Below are 18,441 nucleotides of genomic sequence, written 5' to 3'. Positions count from 1 at the left end.
TATTGTGTAGTGTATTGCAGTATAGTATAATTTATTGTAGTATAGTGTGGCATAGCATGGTGAATTATAGCATAGCATAATATAGTATGGTCAAGAACATTACATTAAAAGCGACTATAGTATAGTGTAATGCAGTATAGTATATTGTAGTGTAGCTTAGCATAGCGTAGCCGTAGCGTATTGTAGCATAGTATGGTTTAGTATAATGTTGTCTAGTATAGTATAGTGTAACATAGTATAGACGTAATATAATATAGTATCGTATTGTGTAGTGTATTGTAGTATGGTATGGTATAGTATAGTATAGTATAGTATAGCATTAAATTGTAAAATATAGTGTAGTCTAGCATAGCGTAGCATAATATAGTATAGTCAAGGACGTTGCATTGAAAGTGAGTATAGTATAGTAAAGTATGGTATAGTATACTATTATAGTATAGAATAGCAATAATAATAAACCCATAATAAATTTAAACATAAATAGATAGAGAAATAACCAATAAAATAACAGAAAAACCATGCAGGTCTCCCATTCAAAACTATGAATAAATATTAAGATAAAATCAAAAAATCAAAAAAATCTATTTTTAATGGGTCACACGGATACCAATAAATTAAGCTTCTGTACTGCCTTTGCAAAATAAATAAATAAATAAATACATAAGCAGTATTTATTATAAATAAATTCTATACAATAAATACGCAGTATTTATTGGATTATTTTATTAATTTTACAGTCATAGTTTCAACAATCCAAGAAACTACAAATAAAAAAATAAAAAAATAAAAATCTTTGGAACCGTCTGTCGGCTGGTGACGTCAGTAGCGGTCTGAGAGCCGACGTCGCAGCCATGGAGGAAGTAAGAGGTGAGTGAGATTTTCTCCTCCTTAATTGTTTCTAATCATCTGTTTTATCGATAAACATTCAGCTTGCTAACGGTGTGAATGTTAATTCATATGACATGACACCTGATACGAGTTATAGACACGAAGCTACCGAACAAATCTGCTCGTTGTTTAGCATCCACATCATTATTTCAGCCGGCGTTTTGTTTGTTGAATGGGAGCGGATACTGTCTAAAACAGCGCTGTTAGCAGCACTACAGTGAAATAACACGTAGCGAGGCCTTTTGAACCACGTATAAAATGTCCGCAGACAAACGTAAAGTGTATAATTTAGTCAAATCCGGGGAGCCGACTCGGTGCCTCGCAAATGTAAACCTGCTTACTGTGTGTTTCTGTCAGTGAACGCTGCATCGTCAGCTGCCCGCTGTTCTGCCAAATATTGTATCCCCGGCGGAACCTGCTTCCCCAGTTTCACTGTTTTATCCTGAGGATATGCACACAGACAGGCAGTGTTTGATAATTACTCCCTGTCAAAATGAGCCATGGCTAATTGAAGTAGCTGGTCAGCCAGTTAGCAAACCAGTTTAGGTTTGTATTCCAAAATGTATGGAGAGAAAACCAGGTTTTGGAGACCTGCTCTCTGCTTTTAATTGTCTCTTATTAATGTGGACTAACTGGTAATACAGTAACAGATAGAGAATCAGTAATAGACACACACAAACACACTGAGTTGTGGGTTTTAAAGGGGTTGTAATATACTAGGATCAGTTCTGTATTCACATATTAAGTCTTCTCTCTTCACAGTGTTTCCCCTGACCTGTGCTGTGCAAAATTATGCATGGGGGAAGGTTGGTGCGGAGAGCGAGGTGGCCAAACTGGTGGTTGGCGGAGACCCGCTGGCCGTCATAGAGGATGGCAAGCCCTATGCGGAGGTACGGTTCTAACTGGGAGGGATCATTAGACTGGTTCTAGAGCAAGACACTCAACCAGGTGGTGAATTTTATTTGTTGTAGGCGACTGAGAAACAAGTGGGTATATAAAATCTGTAGCGTGTTTTTGACTAGCAGGTTGTGGTGCTTTGAAATGATAAGCTAAAAAACAGAGATGTAACTTTGGTCAGAGTTGAACCAGAAATACCTGACATCGCATGAGCAGCTTGAGGTCTTTTAATGCATTTTAGATTCCATTCATTAAACAGTGGAACATAACGTAAAAAATTTGTTTTCCTTCCAGTTTTCTGAGTGTTTAAAAATTTGACAGAAGTTGTTGGATCCCCTAATAGACCATATAGGATAATAACACAGGTGTGAACACTTATTGTCATTGTTACAGGACCTTTAAGATTTTTAAGTCTTGCGCTACATTGTTCACACTACATTGCCTGAGATCATCAGATCCATCATGTTGTTCCTCCGTGTCTTGGCAGAGAGCCTTATTCTCTACATGCCTTTCATAAGTCTTTCTTTATTTAGCTACAGCAGCTCTGCAGGGTTTGTCATGAAGGTCATTAGTTCAGGTTATGGCAGTGGTGACATTTTCAAGTAGCGCAGGTCACACTGATGTCACATGTCACGGCTGGTCATGCTTATAGATAGAGGGTGGTATGGATGTTTCATCCAACATAACAGTATAATGGTTATTGTACTGCATGTTTGTGATGTGTTAGTCTAACAGTTACTCGTTCAGCCAGAAAATCAAAAATCCATATTTTAGCTCTTAGCTGTAATGACATTTACCCATCTAGATTGTTTTTGTGTGAGATATCATCCGCAGAGATATCGGCCTTCTTTCAGATATAATAGAACAAGATGGCACCCGGCTTGTGGTACTCAAAGTGCCAAAACATACATTTTAAACTCAATGTCTTTTCCCAGAAATCATGACCCGATAATCAGAGATAATCCACAGACCTTTTTGTGAGCTGTTTCACAGTAACTTTGTTCTGTCTATTGAACTTCACCGCACAGAGGGAAGCATCCATCTATGCATGGATAGACGACTTGTTAGCTAGCTTAGTGGTGTGAGGTGAGCAAGCAGTATCCGTTCACTTTAAATTAATCTAGTTGTGCGTGGTGCTCATTACAATCTCGATGGATAATAAGCACTGACGGTAAGAAGGAAAAATATGTAATTTTTATATTTTGGGGTAATAGTACTGAGTACTGATGACTAAGGATTCAGGTTGGAGACACCAGCTAGTACTAAGAATGTTACAGGATTGAACCTCTCGCTACCGTCAGTGTTTGTCAGCCAACAAGTGTGTCCTTGAGAGACAGAATCCTTCATGTACATTAAAGTCATTAGAGTAACCCTCTTATCCAGAGTGATTTACACTGAGAGAGATGGCAGGATTCCTCCTTTCTCTCTGAGTATAAATCACTTTGGATTACAGCATTAGATAAATTAGTTAAATGTAAGTGTATGATAGCAGGCCTTTTTCTCTCAGAGGGACGGGGAACAACTGGGACTCGGAGGATAAAGGATAATAAACTTGGAGGATAAAGGAGAGCAGCAACAAAAGTGCCACGTCCACATTGTTCAAGTTTTAATCATTCTGGAATTAATTACACTTTTAATTGGGATTCAGTTCTTATTGTTGGTTCATGTTGAAGAATGGAATGTTCCACATTCACCTTTTCACTTGTGTCTTTCTAGTAAGATTGCGATTCTTTAATCATTCACAAACCCACTTCTGCAACCTTTAGTCTGCGTCTCCCTCACCTGACTGGTATTTTGACATTCCAAACTGCATGATGTTGGAGAAATCTCTGCTGTCTCTTCCAGCTGTGGATGGGCGCTCACCCAAAAGGTGATGCACAGATTAAAGACAACAGGATTGCACAGACCACGCTGGGCCAATGGATCGCCCACTTCCCTGCCTGCCTGGGCTCCAAGGTCAAAGACACCTTCCAGGGACAGCTGCCCTTCCTCTTTAAAGTGCTCTCTGTCAATACAGCTTTGTCTATACAAGCCCACCCCAACAGAGTGAGTACACAGACACAAACACACACCTACACTGTGCTCAAATTCTGCATAACATCAGTCATTTATTTGAATTGAGAAAGTTGTTAGCGTGGATTTTTAATGCTAACAACAGCATAATGTTTTCTGTCTTTGAATACAGCTGCGAGAAATATCATCTATGGTTCAGTCTGAAGACTATAGGTTTTGAAAATGAAAAATATGTGCTTCTCGTCTTTGCTTGAGGCTAACCGCTTGAGGCAACATTAGCTGCTACTAGCACAACACACCCAAACTTCAGACTTCAACTAATAACACTAGGTGTTTAGGTTGCATTATGGGTAATGCAGACACCAGGTTTTTAAAAGAATGCATAGAATAAAAATATTCCTATGTCTGGCTTTGCTTAATTTTGAAAACTTAAAATAAGGGGTAAACACAATCTATTTAATTTGTTAGGTAAAGTCTAATACCAGTACCTTTGTATCATTAAGTGAAGTTACTTTGAATGAGAGATTTATTGCCATTTCAAACAATCCGCGACTCATTCAGTTGCTGGTTGGTGAAGTTTGAAGCTTAAACTCTTTATTTCAGCAGAGTACTGTACAAAAATCTACTGTCCTACCAACATATGAATAGTTTAAGGATGAAAGACTGTACTGTACACTGACATACTGTATGTGGCACTCTGATTTCCTTCTTCAGTAACCCTCTTCCTTTTATGACATTTTGGTGGTTTGGTTAGGAGCTAGCTGCTCGTCTCCATGCTCAGTTTCCGGAGCACTATCCAGACAACAACCACAAGCCGGAGATGGCCATTGCTCTCACCCGCTTCCAGGGCCTCTGTGGTTTCAGACCAGTGGAGGAGATCTTGGGATTCCTAAAATGTGAGTCCCACAGGGTCATTAGTTGATTTTGGATTGATTCTACAGCTAAAAGAGAAACAATAAACATGTGTTTTCGGGGGAGGTAAAGTACCACACTTTAACTTTCATGAATTCATACCTTGTGCATGTGTGTGCACCCATCAGCTGTCCCGGAATTCCGTGCTCTGGTGGGAAATGAGACCGCGGATGAGCTGCGATGCAGCATGGGAGACGCAGTTCAAACAGGCCAGGCGCTGAAGAAGTGCTTCACCAGGATGATGAACTGTGAGAAGAAGGTGTTCGTAGATCAGCTCAACATGCTCGTCAAGAGAGTCACAGAAGAGGGTGAGGAGGCTGAGGGATATAGCGGAGGTTTATATAATGGAGATTCCACTTAGTTTGGGCACGTGTGATACACAGAGAAAGTGTTCACCACAGGTTAACAAAAGACATTTGTCAGTAAAAACACAATCAATCAAAGCATTCATAGATGAAAAGTGTAAAAACTCCTATATGTAGATGTTTTTTTTGTTATTGTAGCTTCTTTCAAAATGTTCTTTATGGTTAAAATGATGCAGTCTGCTCCTGCATGTCTTCCTGTGATATTCCCACAGGGAGGCACCAAAGTCAGGAATTAATAATCCTACAAATAGGTGGCCTTAAAACAATTTTAGAAACAGCACAGGCCAGTTGTTCTGTTCTTTTGAAATATGTTATACAGACGTAACACTATTTACAGATATTTTCTAACCTGTGTAGGTGCAGCTGGGAAGGACACATCAAGCAGCAATGGTGACCTGCTGCTCCGCCTCCACTCCCAGTACCCCGGAGACATCGGCTGCTTCTCCATCTACTTCCTCAACCACATGGTCCTGGATCCAGGACAGGCCATGTTCCTGGGAGCCAACGAGCCACATGCTTACCTTTATGGAGGTCAGTTGATGCCATTTGTTTATATTCATGATATTTAGTACTCTAGATCAGGGGTTCTGACGCTTTATAGTCAAGGTCCACATCTGATTTTTATTTAGGGTAGATGGTCCAGAAAGACTGGCGATAACATAACATTTAATATTCAGTTAATTAAAGTCACATCTTTCACATCTCATGTCTTTAGTAATTAATCATTTAAAAATGCTCCAATAAACTTACTTGCAATCAAAGACAGTTTAGGGACCTGCTGTACTGGAATATTTGAGTTTGCTGATAACAATTTGATAAGATTGTTTCTCATAGATTTAAAAAAGAAAACTGTCTTTGTGGAAATTAAAGGGATATTATTCGTTAAGCATCTAATTATTGGAAGTGCTTGAGTGAAAGAAGAGGTAAGTTTAAACAGATGTAGGCCTATTTCAACTAGGTTGAGGAAAATGAGAGATAAAATGAAACCTTTAAATTGTAAATTACCTTCCTGGACATTCCTGTATAGATTTCTGGGTTTATGAGGTGCACTTGAAGGCACCATGACGACCCTTATGGAGCACATATCCTTTGCCGTAAAAAGTTGTTTAAGATGCACACACAAATGCACCATGAAGTCCATCAGAGAGTGTCAAACTCTAGCTAAGACCGCAGAGGAGAGAATAATTTTAGTTTTGTTGTTTCTAAATGCTTTTATCCGACCTCAGCTCTCTGTTAAACAATAAGGGATCACAGTGTCTTCACTAGCAGCTGCCCTAACAGACCAGAATTCAATGCAGCTATATAAGATTTGCTGGGTTCACCTTTATCTTTGGAAAAGCTGTCAGTCTTGCCTTCCCTATAACTGTTCCAGTCCAGCCATATATTCATCCTGCACTTGAGTGTTATATCACACTCTGTGTCAAAAGGCATTCTGGGAAATCTCTAACATGAGAAGTAGATAAGGCGAGTGGAAGAGATGGAATAACTCTTGTAATGCATTTAACATCACAGTGTAAGAGTATCTCAGAATTGATTTTTCCATTTGAAGGAGAGTCGATTGCCTTCTCTGTTTATTTAAAACTTGCTTTTCTTTTCTGTACCTTCCATTTAGACTGCATCGAGTGCATGGCCTGCTCAGACAACACGGTGAGGGCGGGTCTGACACCCAAATACATCGACGTTAACACGCTGTGTGAGATGCTGAGCTACAGCCCCGCCCCCGCCAGCTCCAAAATCTTCCCATGTGTCCAGGATGCTTCGGACCCCTGCGTTTCTCTATACGACCCCCAAGTGCCAGACTTCAGTGTCATAAGGATACAGGTAGGAAATTTCAACTTACTGAAAAGAGATATGCACCAAATGGCCATTTTATTAGGTACAGCTTTAAAATCGAAAGCAAATCATAACAGTTTTACCATGTATTTCGGTTTTCTCTGTCCCTCCTGCAGGTCCCAGCCTCGGTGAAGCAGTACACTGTTGCTCCCGTCGACAGTGCCAGCATCCTCCTGGTCATTGAAGGCGACGCCTCGGCAACCTCTGCCGCTGCCCTCTCTGACGTCACACTGAGGCGCGGCACCGTCCTGTTCATCTCGGCCAACGAGAGCGTCTCCCTGCACATCACTTCCCAGTCGGGGATGAACATGTTTCGAGCCTGCTGCCTGCTGTAGTTGTGAGTCTGTAGCTGTGTGTGAAAGCTCATACTACCTGTGTTAATTTCCCTCTGGTTCGACTCAGCAAGATCCACACAGATTGAGCCCAATGATTGCTGTGCACTTTTTAGTCGGTAGTGTGCTGAGGGAGCTTTCAAACACGGCGCAACAATGCCCGTCTGTGCCCGCTGCTCCCCCCTAACCCTAACTCGACCTGCGGACATCTGTGCCGCCTCCAGCCATGTTCTTTAGCTCTACAATCCAGCAGTAATCCACTGCTGCTGGATTTTACCTGGTTTTAACTCTTTTATACCTGTAGTGGTGCAATTACATCTTATAGAAAAAGCAGAGGATGTACACATCCCAAATTCTTTGTAGGTGCTGGATAGAGGACACAAAAAGAAAAAAAATTCAAATATCTCCATAATACTGAATCAGGTCCAATTTTAAATGATACTGCTCAGATCACATGATCATTGTCAGGTTCCTGATGAGAAATCTGATGGTTTATGATAAAGATCGAGTGTTTAGACAGTTGCATGAAAGTTTGTTGTTCACCTTGAGACCAGCAGTTGAGAAAACAATCTCATTATATCCATTTAATAGCTTCTGGAGCCTAAACTCCTTGAAGCTTGCTGCTTGGAAGAAATCTAAATTTGAAAATAAAAATTTTGTGAAAACAGGGTAAAAAAATCTGCTGATTAATATAAGTTATATGATCAAAGGTTCAAGAGCAGCTAATCAATAGAGTTTTACAAATTAAAGGTCTTGGGGGGGTACTTCTGTGCATGTGACTCCAGAGGAAACATGCATGTCATTTGAAAAACTGCCTCCAGTGAAGTCACTCAGTAGCTAAATATACATACAAATATACAAACATACTTTTGGAAGTAACACACAGAACCCTGTTTCAGCTAATGAATAAAAATACAAAACACTTTTGATGAGATTGTTTTCTCAAAAAATAAACTAAATCTCCATCTGCTGATTATGGCAGTGAGGTACATTTAAAAGGCTGAATTTACTTACTTTCTAACTGGTTGCCCTTCAGTGTTTTGGACATTTTTCCTTTATATTCTTGAAGCACTTCCAGCTGTATGTTCTTATCTTCCTGTCTGACAACAGTAACACACTAACAGTGATTTACTCACATCGCACTGAAGCAGGGTAAGGGATATGTTTACACTGGTGCAGTGCACCAACACTCACTGCTTTCTGCAACTACAGAACCACCTTGTTGAGGACTGACTGAGCATGTCTGTTGTACAAGCCAGCAGTTTTCCTTTTGCAGGAATAACTGGTGCAACTTCCTGTTTCATCATTTTAGTTTAGCTTGAACGAGTAAATATCCTCCTCTGGGAAAAAGAGGCTGTTAATATATCAACAGTTGAGAGTATATAGAGTAATAATGAGATGCCTGTGCATGTTTGATTTAAAGCAGTAATACTGGAGACAGTGTAAAATATTACTGCTTCTAACTGTTACCAGCGCATGATTACAGTCTGGAAACTTCTCCTCTAAAGTAGTGAACAATCGTAAAAATAAAACAGAAAACAAAGCAGGAGTGAAGCAAAAGGGCCGCTAACTATTTTCATCCCATGAAGCACGACAACATGGGAATAAGGTACGCATATTAATTAAAACTCCTAGTTCTATATTATATGATTAAAAATGCACTACTGCTGCTTGTTGCATACTTAAACAATTCGACCCCGGCCGGTTTACACGTCCACGTCTTGTACAGTTGTACAACAAAATGCTGCATTCAGTTTTATAGTATTAAAGGAACAATCAAGTCTGTATTTCTTCGTATTTGGAGCCAAATTTTTTCAGACTCTGCATGTTTTTGTTGTTTGTACTGATTCATCATTACATGTCATGAAATAAGAATTAAACCCTGTAACTACACTGTATTATAAGGGTTTCCTGTACATTATGCCGTCATGGGGTGAGTGGTTTATCCTTACAGTGCAATCTTTTATTGTGACCAATTTCCAACATATCGGTAGAAAATACCTTGATTATTTCAATGCGGTGCAAACTTGTGCTTAATATTCTAGTTCATACCAGGGTCAGTCTGATTTCAATCAATTCAAAAGTGGACTTTTCTTGTTGCAACAGTTTTTATAGGTAATCTTAGGTCAAATATTTGAGAATGAATGCACCATCAGCCTGCCAACCCACCAGTAAGTAAATATTTCTCTGTTTGGTTTGACTACAGTGGACTGAGCCAACACTGGTGATGCTTTTACTGACTTCAGTGATCTTTAAGCTTGTCCTTTATATAGATGCAATAAACCTTTAGCTGTTTGTTGTTGCTAAGATTGTTGGAAATATGTGAGAATATTAAGGAATAGAAGAGTGTTCATTTTTCAAATCACTGCATCTTTTTGATTAACAAACCATTACCTCAAATCCATCCTTCTGCATCTCTAGAACTGTACAGCCTTTAGTTATTTTTGTTAACAACCAACCTTTTTTCAATCTTTTCCCCAATGTTTCAAACCATGTTGGATTTCAACCTCCCATTTAACAATCACAACTTTGTTACTGATCTTGTTTTGTCACATTTGAGTTTTAAATGCTGTACATCCAGGACTTTGCTCTGAAATCATTTAGATTCTTTATGTTTTGTTTGTTTGGGTTTTTTTTTAAAAACATTTTTCACATTTAACTCATGTCCTTCAAATGCACACTAATGTGAAGGCCACAATGTTTAACCTTAATTCTTTTATTTAACTATTATGTGAGTATTTCTTGGAATATTTCTCTAGTGAAGGCATGGTTTAGCATTTTGATGATTATGGTGATGCTGTAGCCTGGGACTGCAGAGAACGTCTGTAATGTTCAAGTGGTTTAATAAAGCCTTGTTCTGTTACTACACTGTCTGAATTCCTTATTTGTTTGTGCTGCATCTGTACTGTTTGTTGTTTAAACCTTACAATAACACATTCATGTCCTGATAACTTAGTCACTTAAATTACAGCAGTGCAATAATCAGCCATGTTGCCTATGAGTGAAATCATATAATAGTCTGTTCATATCATGTGACATTATTGTGTAATCCGAGCAAAGTCCAAATAAAAACTAAACAATGTTTTAATGTGCAAATAGTTGTATATAATGTATTATATTGTATTATATTATATAGAGAAGTTTATTGCATTAAACATCAATTTGAATTATTTATGTAGAATTTTGCCATATAGTACGGAGGCTCATAAGAAAGAAATGTAAAGTGCAATTCTACCATCGGATTATCATTTTTCACGTGTTATTCAAGTAAAAATATAAATGACAAAAAACATCATTCAGTTTGCATTTGAGTTTCACATACTAACACTAATTTTATCTGAGCACTCTGGAGCAGTTCAAGTCATTGAAGATGATTGTGTTTTGAATGCTGATATATTTTCACATTGGCAGAAAATTACATTTTAATTTTAAATGTTTTAAAAGCTTGCACAAATGTAAATGGTAATTTATTCTCATTTTAATACAGTAACAGAGTGCCCATACATGTATGTTAAAATGCCAATTGAATTAATGCATTTTTATCATAATTTTCAACTTTCAATGTTCAAAATAGAAAAACAGTCATACAGTATGTGGGAAATTATGCTGTTGTGGAATAACATTTTCATTTTTAGGTTTACTGTGTAATTTTTAATTAAGTCCCCCTATGTGCTTCATCATTATGGTGAGATAATCTACCAGGCCTACTTGAAATATTCATGTTTTTAAAACACTAACCAGCAATAAAGTATTATATTTGGGACATGGTGTAGAAATATAATTCATTTATTAGCAGATTTATTTACCAGCAATAAAACTTTTTTCATCGAAACCTGAATGAGTGAATTCACACTAAGTACATCAAGTCTTCCTCAGTCATCATCGCTATTTCAACTGAGTGATGACCAAAAATCAAACTAGGAGACACATTTTAAAGTCTGGCCACCAATAAACTACATTTTCACCATTTACAAATCCAATAAACAGATGTCTGAATGTCTTTTTGCTGAGAAATTCGTGACATGGATAAAAACAATGCACCTGTTTGTTGCAGTTGAAATAATTGGAGAAGATGAAGCAAAAAGCATGTTTAAGAGCTAAAACCCTCCTGTCTCCAGTCTGGTCAGAATTGTGCAATACATGAAAGTGCATGAGAGTAAGACTGAGGTTTTTACATTTGAACTCCAGACCGACAAAGCCAAGTACAATTGTCTTGAAGAAGTAATCGCCCAATTAGACTCAGGAAAAACCCATCACACCCAATTTAAATGCTGCATCTGGCCAAAAAAGTGTTGCACTGTGTTTGTACATTACCCTCACTTCTTGAAAGCTTCAGCTCTTCCAGTTCCACTGAAGTTTAATAGTTTTTCCTTTTTGCTTCACTGGAGACATCTGAAGGGATTTTCTCTAGTCAGTTTTTCATTTGTTCCACCATCAACCGTTGGAGGAAACTGAAAGATTTGACTCAGTTTGTGATTTCTTTTCTCAACCTGAAAATAATTTAATCATGTAGAAAGTTTTATGACTCATTAAGTTGTCCATCTCGGCATTCTTCTTTGCTCTCTGTGACCTTCACTGTCTGTCTGAAGTGCTCCCCCAGGGGTCGATGTTCTGTTATCTGAAAGGGCACTTTGGATTTAGGAGCTGGCTTGTTTTCCATAGTGCTCAGAGTGAACCTGTGCCTACGGATTAACTCCGGTGTGGGCTGAAGCACACTGTACAGTGCCTGTAATGCCCGCACATCCTCCAAAGCATCATGGGCCTTGTAGTTCACACCCAGCAGCTCCCTGACCAGGTTCTCCTGTCGAAAACTGTGCAGGCCGCGGTCCTTCAGCATCTCACGTGCCAGTGGGAGTGTGTCAACATAGCCTGAGATCGACGACTCAAACTCTGCTCTGAGGTCTAGTTCATCGAGGGCTCGAGCCAGCAGCCGGCAGTCAAAGCGACGAATATTGTGGCCTATGACGAGTGGGCGTCCCAGCATTTGAAGGAAAGCTATGAAGGCGACCAGGACCTCTCGCAGGGAGTTGGTGAGGACAAGTTGTCGATGGAGGTACAGTCTCTGTCTGCGAACCCTGAAGCCAGTCACTCTGGCTGCTCCTCGCTGCATTCGACACCCAGGGATGACATAGAGGTTGAGTGAGTGTCCTACGCTCACTGCAGCTAGCTGGACGATCTCACAGCTTTGATCTAGTGAAATAAAGATGTAGACAAAAAGGCATCTAAAAAGGCATCACTTCATGAGATTCAGAGGATTTCTCGCCGCCAAGCTCCATGCGAATAAAAACTTTATGAAAAGACTGCAGATCTGCAACGATCAATCAGTTAGTTGTCAAATGGTAGATTAATGGTCAACTATTTTGATGACTGTTTAATCGGTTTAGGTACGTTATTTATTTTTTTTGAGTAAACTGAATATCCTTGGGTTGTGCACAAAACAAGACATTTGATGACAAAATCTTGGGCTTTGAGAAATGCAGATTTTTTTCCCATAGTCTCTGATGTTAACTGACCAAACAGTTAATCGATTAATCAACAATGAAAATAATCTTAATCTGCAGCCTAGTAGGCGGAATCAGAGTATCCACAGATAGACTAAATTAATCAACAAGAGGTCAAAAATCATACGTTACCTGGTATCCTATCATGATGATAAATTACCCTGAAAATCAATTGATAAACTGTTAATGGATAAAAGAACCAGACGACAATTTCTGAATTTGAACTAGAAAGTATTTTCTTAGGGACACACCTGGCAGGTGTTATGCTTTCTTTAGGTTTAATTAAGCAGGCAGAGTAAACTGATCTGTGTATAGTCTTTTCACTCATTCATTTAACTTGTAGTGAATCAGATAACAGTTGAACTAATTAACAGTGATGATGCTGGACCCCCTGATGTCCAGTGTCCACGACACCCACGCACCCACATTAGAGAAACATCGTGGACATGTCTTATGTTTAACCCTCAGAAAACACATGTGACTAACAACACATGGACACTTTATGGCATGATAGCATACTTTAATCTGTCAAAAGCCATATAAGAAAATAAGTTATGTTACCCAGTCCAGTTGTCTCCAGGTCAAAGAAAACCAGCGGCTGTTGAGACTTTTCACCTCCGTGTGGTTCTGATGTTTGCATCCCTCCACTGCTAGTTCAATCACGTTTCTAAAACCTACAGCGACGTTTATTGAAATAAACAAATCAAAGACACAGTAGAATCACTGGTAATGCGTATTTAGCTATCTGTAGTGTTTAGTAAACACTTTTGACTGTGAAAATCTTCCCGCCCTGGTTTTAAATACCTGCGTAGACTGACAGCCTCGACCTGAGACTTTCAAAACAAAAGCCTCGTTGATGATGAATTTACACGAAGAGAACCAGAAAAAGGTTTTGTAGCCGAACATTAAAGCACACAATTGTCTAAAGCGTCTGTAGTTATTATCTGGGGTGTGTCGGTGGCAAGTTAAAGTACTATTTTCCAACAAAAAACAAGATTGTTCAAAGAAAATCCACTTCCCTAAATCTCTCACTCTGCGCAAGCGCAGACACTTTTTCTTCTTCGTGTGTAAAATACGGAGCTGATTAAGCGTCCCAGGCACAGTGCTGCCCCCCACAGGACATACATGGACACGCAACGAGACAGAGAAAGTACCCAGAAGTCACACGAAAAGATGTTGTAGAGGTGAAAGGTACCCATACAAATAGTAGGCATATATATACTTTGATATCATAATTCAATTTCTGGCATTACATGTTCTTAAGTAAATTATAAAACTAAATAAATGAACATGTATGTATTATATTGTATGCAATGAATGCAATGCAATGCAATCAGTGTTTTTTTTTTATCTGATTGCCGATCAATTTAATGAATCTAAAAAGTGTCTAGACGCAGAATGCAATCGGCAGAGTAACTACTAAGTAAAAAAAAAATATCAGAATATACTATAAATATAGTAAGTAAAAAGATAGATGTTTGCCTTTAAAATGTTGTGGATTTTAAAGAATAGTAATTAAGTTGAAGAAACTATCTTCAGTACTTGAACAAATATACTTAGTTACAGTCCATCACTCGAGACTGCGGTAAATAAAAGTTGGATATGACCATGCCATACATAAATCAATATATAAACAGTTTGGATGGTTGATATGCTGACAATGATTATAGTTCTAAATTTTGTATGAAACACAAAGATGCTCTTATTTGTATTAATAGAGTATTTATAGGATAATTTGGGTGGTACCATATGCACTCTAATAGTAAATCCTCAGATTCCAAAGGATGTGATTCATTTGATTATATTACTGTTATTATAATTATTATTATTATTATTATTGTGAAAAATAAATTGTATTAGTTTTTGATTCCCATTTTTTAAATTCTTTTAATTTTGTGTATAAATTACTTGGCAGGGAATATGACATACATATATAAATTACAGTACATCCAAATGTGACATAAAGTCCGTAACTGCTCTCAAAAATGCATTCCTATCACAAAGCTCCACTGATCAACCTGGGCAAACTCTACTTTTAGGACCCTGACTCACTTTTTATCAAACAGTATGAAAAAAAACCAACAAATAATAATTTAAAAAAGCAGTACCAAGTTGTGCAGAAGAATATAATGGATTTTTATTTAATTTTTTTGGGGAAAAGAGTACAACACTTGTGAGTATGAGACATGTTACAATACAGTTCATAATAAATCTAGACTATAATTATACGGAATGAACACATCAGTTGGTTTGGGGTTTATCATATATTATTTGTCTTCTGAATGCTTAAAAAAATCAGTCTGTCAAAACACGATAAGAAAAAAACTGTAAAGAAAAGGAATAATTTAATGGAATAATGCTCTTTTCATGGCTTGATTGGTTTACTCTTGTTTTTTTCCTGCTGGCTGTTCATCACACTTGGTACGTCCTGTAGATGAATCTGGAGATATCCCTGCTTCCAGGATTCCATGCGTTGAACAGCTTCTGCAGCATCCTGGCGTCCTCCTCAGCATTGTGAGCGTCGTAGGTCTCTCCCAGGAAGTGGCGGACCAAGTTCCCCTGAGAGTAACTGCCCAGACCTCGGTAGACATTCTTGCTCAGCAGGAAGGTGTCCAGAAACCCGGTCACCACCTGCTGGAACTCCTGCAGGAGGTGGAACTGTTGCAGCACTCTGATGAGCACCGGTGCATCGAACAGCCTTGCATTGTGGGCCGCCAGCAGCACGGGGCGACGGAAGGAGCGGAGGAAGGCGATGAAGGAGGTGAGGGCATCAGAGACGGGGACGGTGCGCACTGGAGTCCCACGGACAAACAGCTGGCCATCTTTGACGGTACAGCCTGTGACCTCTGCGGCACTGCTTGAGATGGGGCGGCGGGGGAGGGTGTAGGCATTGAAGACACTGTTTCCACTGATGGCCGACAACTGGATGAGGTCACACACACCAGTGTCTGACGACAGAACGACATTGATTAATAGAACAAGGATATATATACACATCATTTTTAAAATGCCTGAAATATTGTGGGTTTTCTATATTTCACAAAGATCAACTGACACATGGTGGACAATATGACAAATAATTCCTCTCCTCAACAACTGTGCTAGACAACCAAAAATCATCAAATTGTTTCATACAGCCCGTCTGGCTTAATCCAAGATTCTGGAAGTCTCAAGATCCAAAATTGATGCAAATTATTTATACCCTTGATGCGCGGTCGAGCTTGTGCACCCACTTCAGACGTTAGATTAGATGCCACACTCAAGATTTCAGCTAAATAACATCTTTGCAAATCAATTTAGGATCTTGCCGGAGCTTCTGGAGACTTGGAACATGCCTGACGAGCTGTATGGAGCGATTTTGTGTTTCAGCAGGTAGTTTTTTTACATTTTAAAAAAAGGTCTCCAACTACTTCCGATGTTAAGTAGAATGCTGCAGTACTATTTCGCTTCGACACTCCAGGAAAGCTGTGTGGACTAGGGACCTGAACTTATCCTTTAAGGTTTTTACGGGTGTTTATGTGCTGGACCTTCTTTGTTTCGTCACCTTTGGACCAGGCCAACTATTCTTCCCTGTTTCCATTCTTTGTGCTAAGCTAAGCTAATTGGCTGCAGCTTCAAATTTAACAGACAGACATGAGAGTGGCAGCAATCTTCTCGCGTAACTGACACCAAGAACCAAAACAATAAAAGCAAGCACAAAGTTGAGGAATGTGCTGTCAGTAAATGAACGTCTGCTACTGTCAGTTTGATTGCATATGCAGTTCTGTTGTCATGTGGCCATTGTAGCCGCTGAGTCATTCAAGCTGTACACACCCACGCAGAGCCAGTGCAGCAGACTCAGGAACTTCGCATATCTTCCCTCAGTCTAGTTTCAGTTTCTTCAAAAGGTTGAAGCCTCCTACCTTCAACCACAGGAAGGGCGGTTTTAACTGACTGGCATAACAAACTAATGATTATTTCCGCTGAATACGCTATTTTCTAAATTAATCAAATAACCGTTGAGACGTAAAATGCCGGAAAGTTTATACAAATCTTGCCAAGCTTACATGGGTCTGTATTCAAATGCAGGATAGTGACAGTCTATTTTTATCTGCAGGATGATCAACTCTGCATGTTGCAACTTTACTTCCAGTCTGTTGTGCCTCCCTCACTCTGTTGTGCAATGTTAATGGCTCAACATGTAATGACAGCCTTGTGATAATCTGCCTGTCTCTGATCAAACTGTACACTTTCATTTCTCATGAATTGGGAACAATTGAAAAACGGTGCTAGGCAGACACAGGCCCTTATTATCCTCCTTATCACATACAGACTCCATGAATCCATCACATTTAAGCCGCCTCCACAGAAGGGGGAGTGAGATGAGGTGTGTTCAATGTGTTGCACTCTGAAACCTCACTGTGATGCCACTAAATCCTACACGCTGGACTTTTAAGTAAGATTCTGATTAAAGGACTACTGGCAAGAGCGTTTTTACACTGTGACGTCGCAAGTAAAAGATTTCAGTGCTTCTTCGACAACTGGTATGAAAACGGCCCAATCCTCACCAGAAAAGCTACCACAAAGCAGATCAGTGCCGCCCATATTTATATTTAACGTGAAGTGTCAGTTAGGTCAGAGAAGCACAGGACTTGAACACAGGAGGCCGCTGTTTATGTTAAAGAAAAATACAAAATTAAAGGACTATTTCAGTTATTTTGTCCCTCACAATGGTAGGATAGATATGTCCAGTAAGCGTATCTGTTATTTTTAAGATTACATATGAACCTACAAACTCAATAAAATAACTGATGTAAAAATATTTTGTTTAAAAAATTAAGAAAAGAAAAAAATGTTCCCCACTTTAAACACTACTGTCAGTTAAAGACAGATAAAAGGCATCATTGAATCTTTGTCCTGACACTAATAAATTACTAATGAGCAAACAGGTTGTTACCTAATCCAGTGGTCTCCAGGTCAAAGAAAACGATGGTTTTATCATAGGACATCTGCAGAAATGACAGAAAGACATTTGAACATGAGCTGTAAAGTTTAGCTTCAACAGTGTAGAGCAGCACAAACAAGAAATACAGTTCTTTAAAAAACAAAACACGTCTGATTAGTTGTGAAATGTAGAGAGGAGCAGCTCACCGTGGACTGTTTGGTGTGTATCAGCTGGGTCGGGTGTGAGAAGTGAAGTCAGCTGTACGAGAAACCTCTGATGTCTTCATGGACATCCGGCTCATCAACAGGTGAAATCACTGCCACATCATTTCAAAACCTACAGAAACTGAACCGTGAGTCCACTTTCACTTCAGTGGAACAGAAACAGAGGTTTTTTTTCTCTCCTTCTGGTGATCCCCTCCCCGCTCAGCTGTACCGCTGTGGTCCTGTCGCAGGTAACAAAACAAAAGATGAGCTCTCTCTCTTTTTCTTTTTTTCCTGTGAAGGTGGAAACTTCTTCACTGTTCTGCTCTGTTAGTTTCGGTTTTGACCTGCTGTGTGTGTGAGTCAGTGAGGGGAAGGAGAGGAGAGGCTTTGTCTGCTCTGGTAACAGTCACGTGGACAAACTGTGACAATGAAACGCGTGTCTGAAAATAAAATAAAGTCATTAATAAACGAGAAACTAAATAAACAAACTGCAAAAAAACAAAACAAAAAACCCCCGCGTGTAGTTGTTGATCCATTTTAAGTTTTTTGATTTTTGGATCATTTTGGCTG

At 39.1% G+C, this 18,441-nt stretch overlaps 3 protein-coding genes across 3 annotated transcripts; 1 reads left to right on the top strand and 2 right to left on the bottom strand.

The window, feature by feature from the left end:
• Positions 1-795: 795 nt before the first annotated feature.
• On the top strand, positions 796-10,108 carry mpi (mannose phosphate isomerase). The gene is made up of 8 exons (XM_030426546.1): positions 796-867; positions 1,651-1,778; positions 3,631-3,831; positions 4,553-4,694; positions 4,839-5,018; positions 5,433-5,606; positions 6,688-6,896; positions 7,025-10,108. Exons 1-8 carry the CDS (start codon positions 852-854, stop codon positions 7,241-7,243), a joined length of 1,269 nt encoding a protein of 422 aa, XP_030282406.1. The 5' UTR covers positions 796-851; the 3' UTR covers positions 7,244-10,108.
• Positions 10,109-11,010: 902 nt separating this feature from the next.
• On the bottom strand, positions 11,011-13,792 carry LOC115586092 (protein PML-like). Its single transcript, XM_030424855.1, has 3 exons — positions 13,546-13,792; positions 13,303-13,415; positions 11,011-12,430 (listed from the first exon to the last, which is right to left on the bottom strand). Exons 2-3 carry the CDS (start codon positions 13,379-13,381, stop codon positions 11,760-11,762), a joined length of 750 nt encoding a protein of 249 aa, XP_030280715.1. The 5' UTR covers positions 13,382-13,415; positions 13,546-13,792; the 3' UTR covers positions 11,011-11,759.
• A 1,061-nt stretch (positions 13,793-14,853) lies between these two features.
• LOC115586134 (three prime repair exonuclease 2) lies at positions 14,854-18,228 on the bottom strand. The gene is made up of 3 exons (XM_030424924.1): positions 17,872-18,228; positions 17,678-17,729; positions 14,854-15,689 (listed from the first exon to the last, which is right to left on the bottom strand). The coding sequence occupies exons 2-3, from the start codon at positions 17,727-17,729 to the stop codon at positions 15,154-15,156; spliced, it is 588 nt and encodes a 195-aa protein (XP_030280784.1). The 5' UTR covers positions 17,872-18,228; the 3' UTR covers positions 14,854-15,153.
• Between the last annotated feature and the right edge of the window lie 213 nt (positions 18,229-18,441).

The sequence above is a fragment of the Sparus aurata genome, chromosome 8 (genome assembly GCF_900880675.1).
Source record: "Sparus aurata chromosome 8, fSpaAur1.1, whole genome shotgun sequence".
NCBI lineage: Eukaryota > Metazoa > Chordata > Actinopteri > Spariformes > Sparidae > Sparus > Sparus aurata.
This window is presented reverse-complemented; position numbering and strand designations above follow the sequence as displayed.

Coding starts and splice junctions, on each gene's coding strand:
- mpi (XM_030426546.1), top strand. Junction 5,019..5,432: donor CAAGAGAGTCACAGAAGAGG/GTGAGGAGGCTG, acceptor TAACCTGTGTAG/GTGCAGCTGGGAAGGACACA. Junction 6,897..7,024: donor TCAGTGTCATAAGGATACAG/GTAGGAAATTTC, acceptor TCCCTCCTGCAG/GTCCCAGCCTCGGTGAAGCA.
- LOC115586092 (XM_030424855.1), bottom strand. CDS start 13,381: ATGCAAACATCAGAACCACACGGAGGTGAAAAGTCTCAACAGCCGCTG. Junction 12,431..13,302: donor CCTGGAGACAACTGGACTGG/GTAACATAACTT, acceptor TTATTTCACTAG/ATCAAAGCTGTGAGATCGTC.
- LOC115586134 (XM_030424924.1), bottom strand. CDS start 17,729: ATGTCCTATGATAAAACCATCGTTTTCTTTGACCTGGAGACCACTGGA. Junction 15,690..17,677: donor CCTGGAGACCACTGGATTAG/GTAACAACCTGT, acceptor TTCTGTCGTCAG/ACACTGGTGTGTGTGACCTC.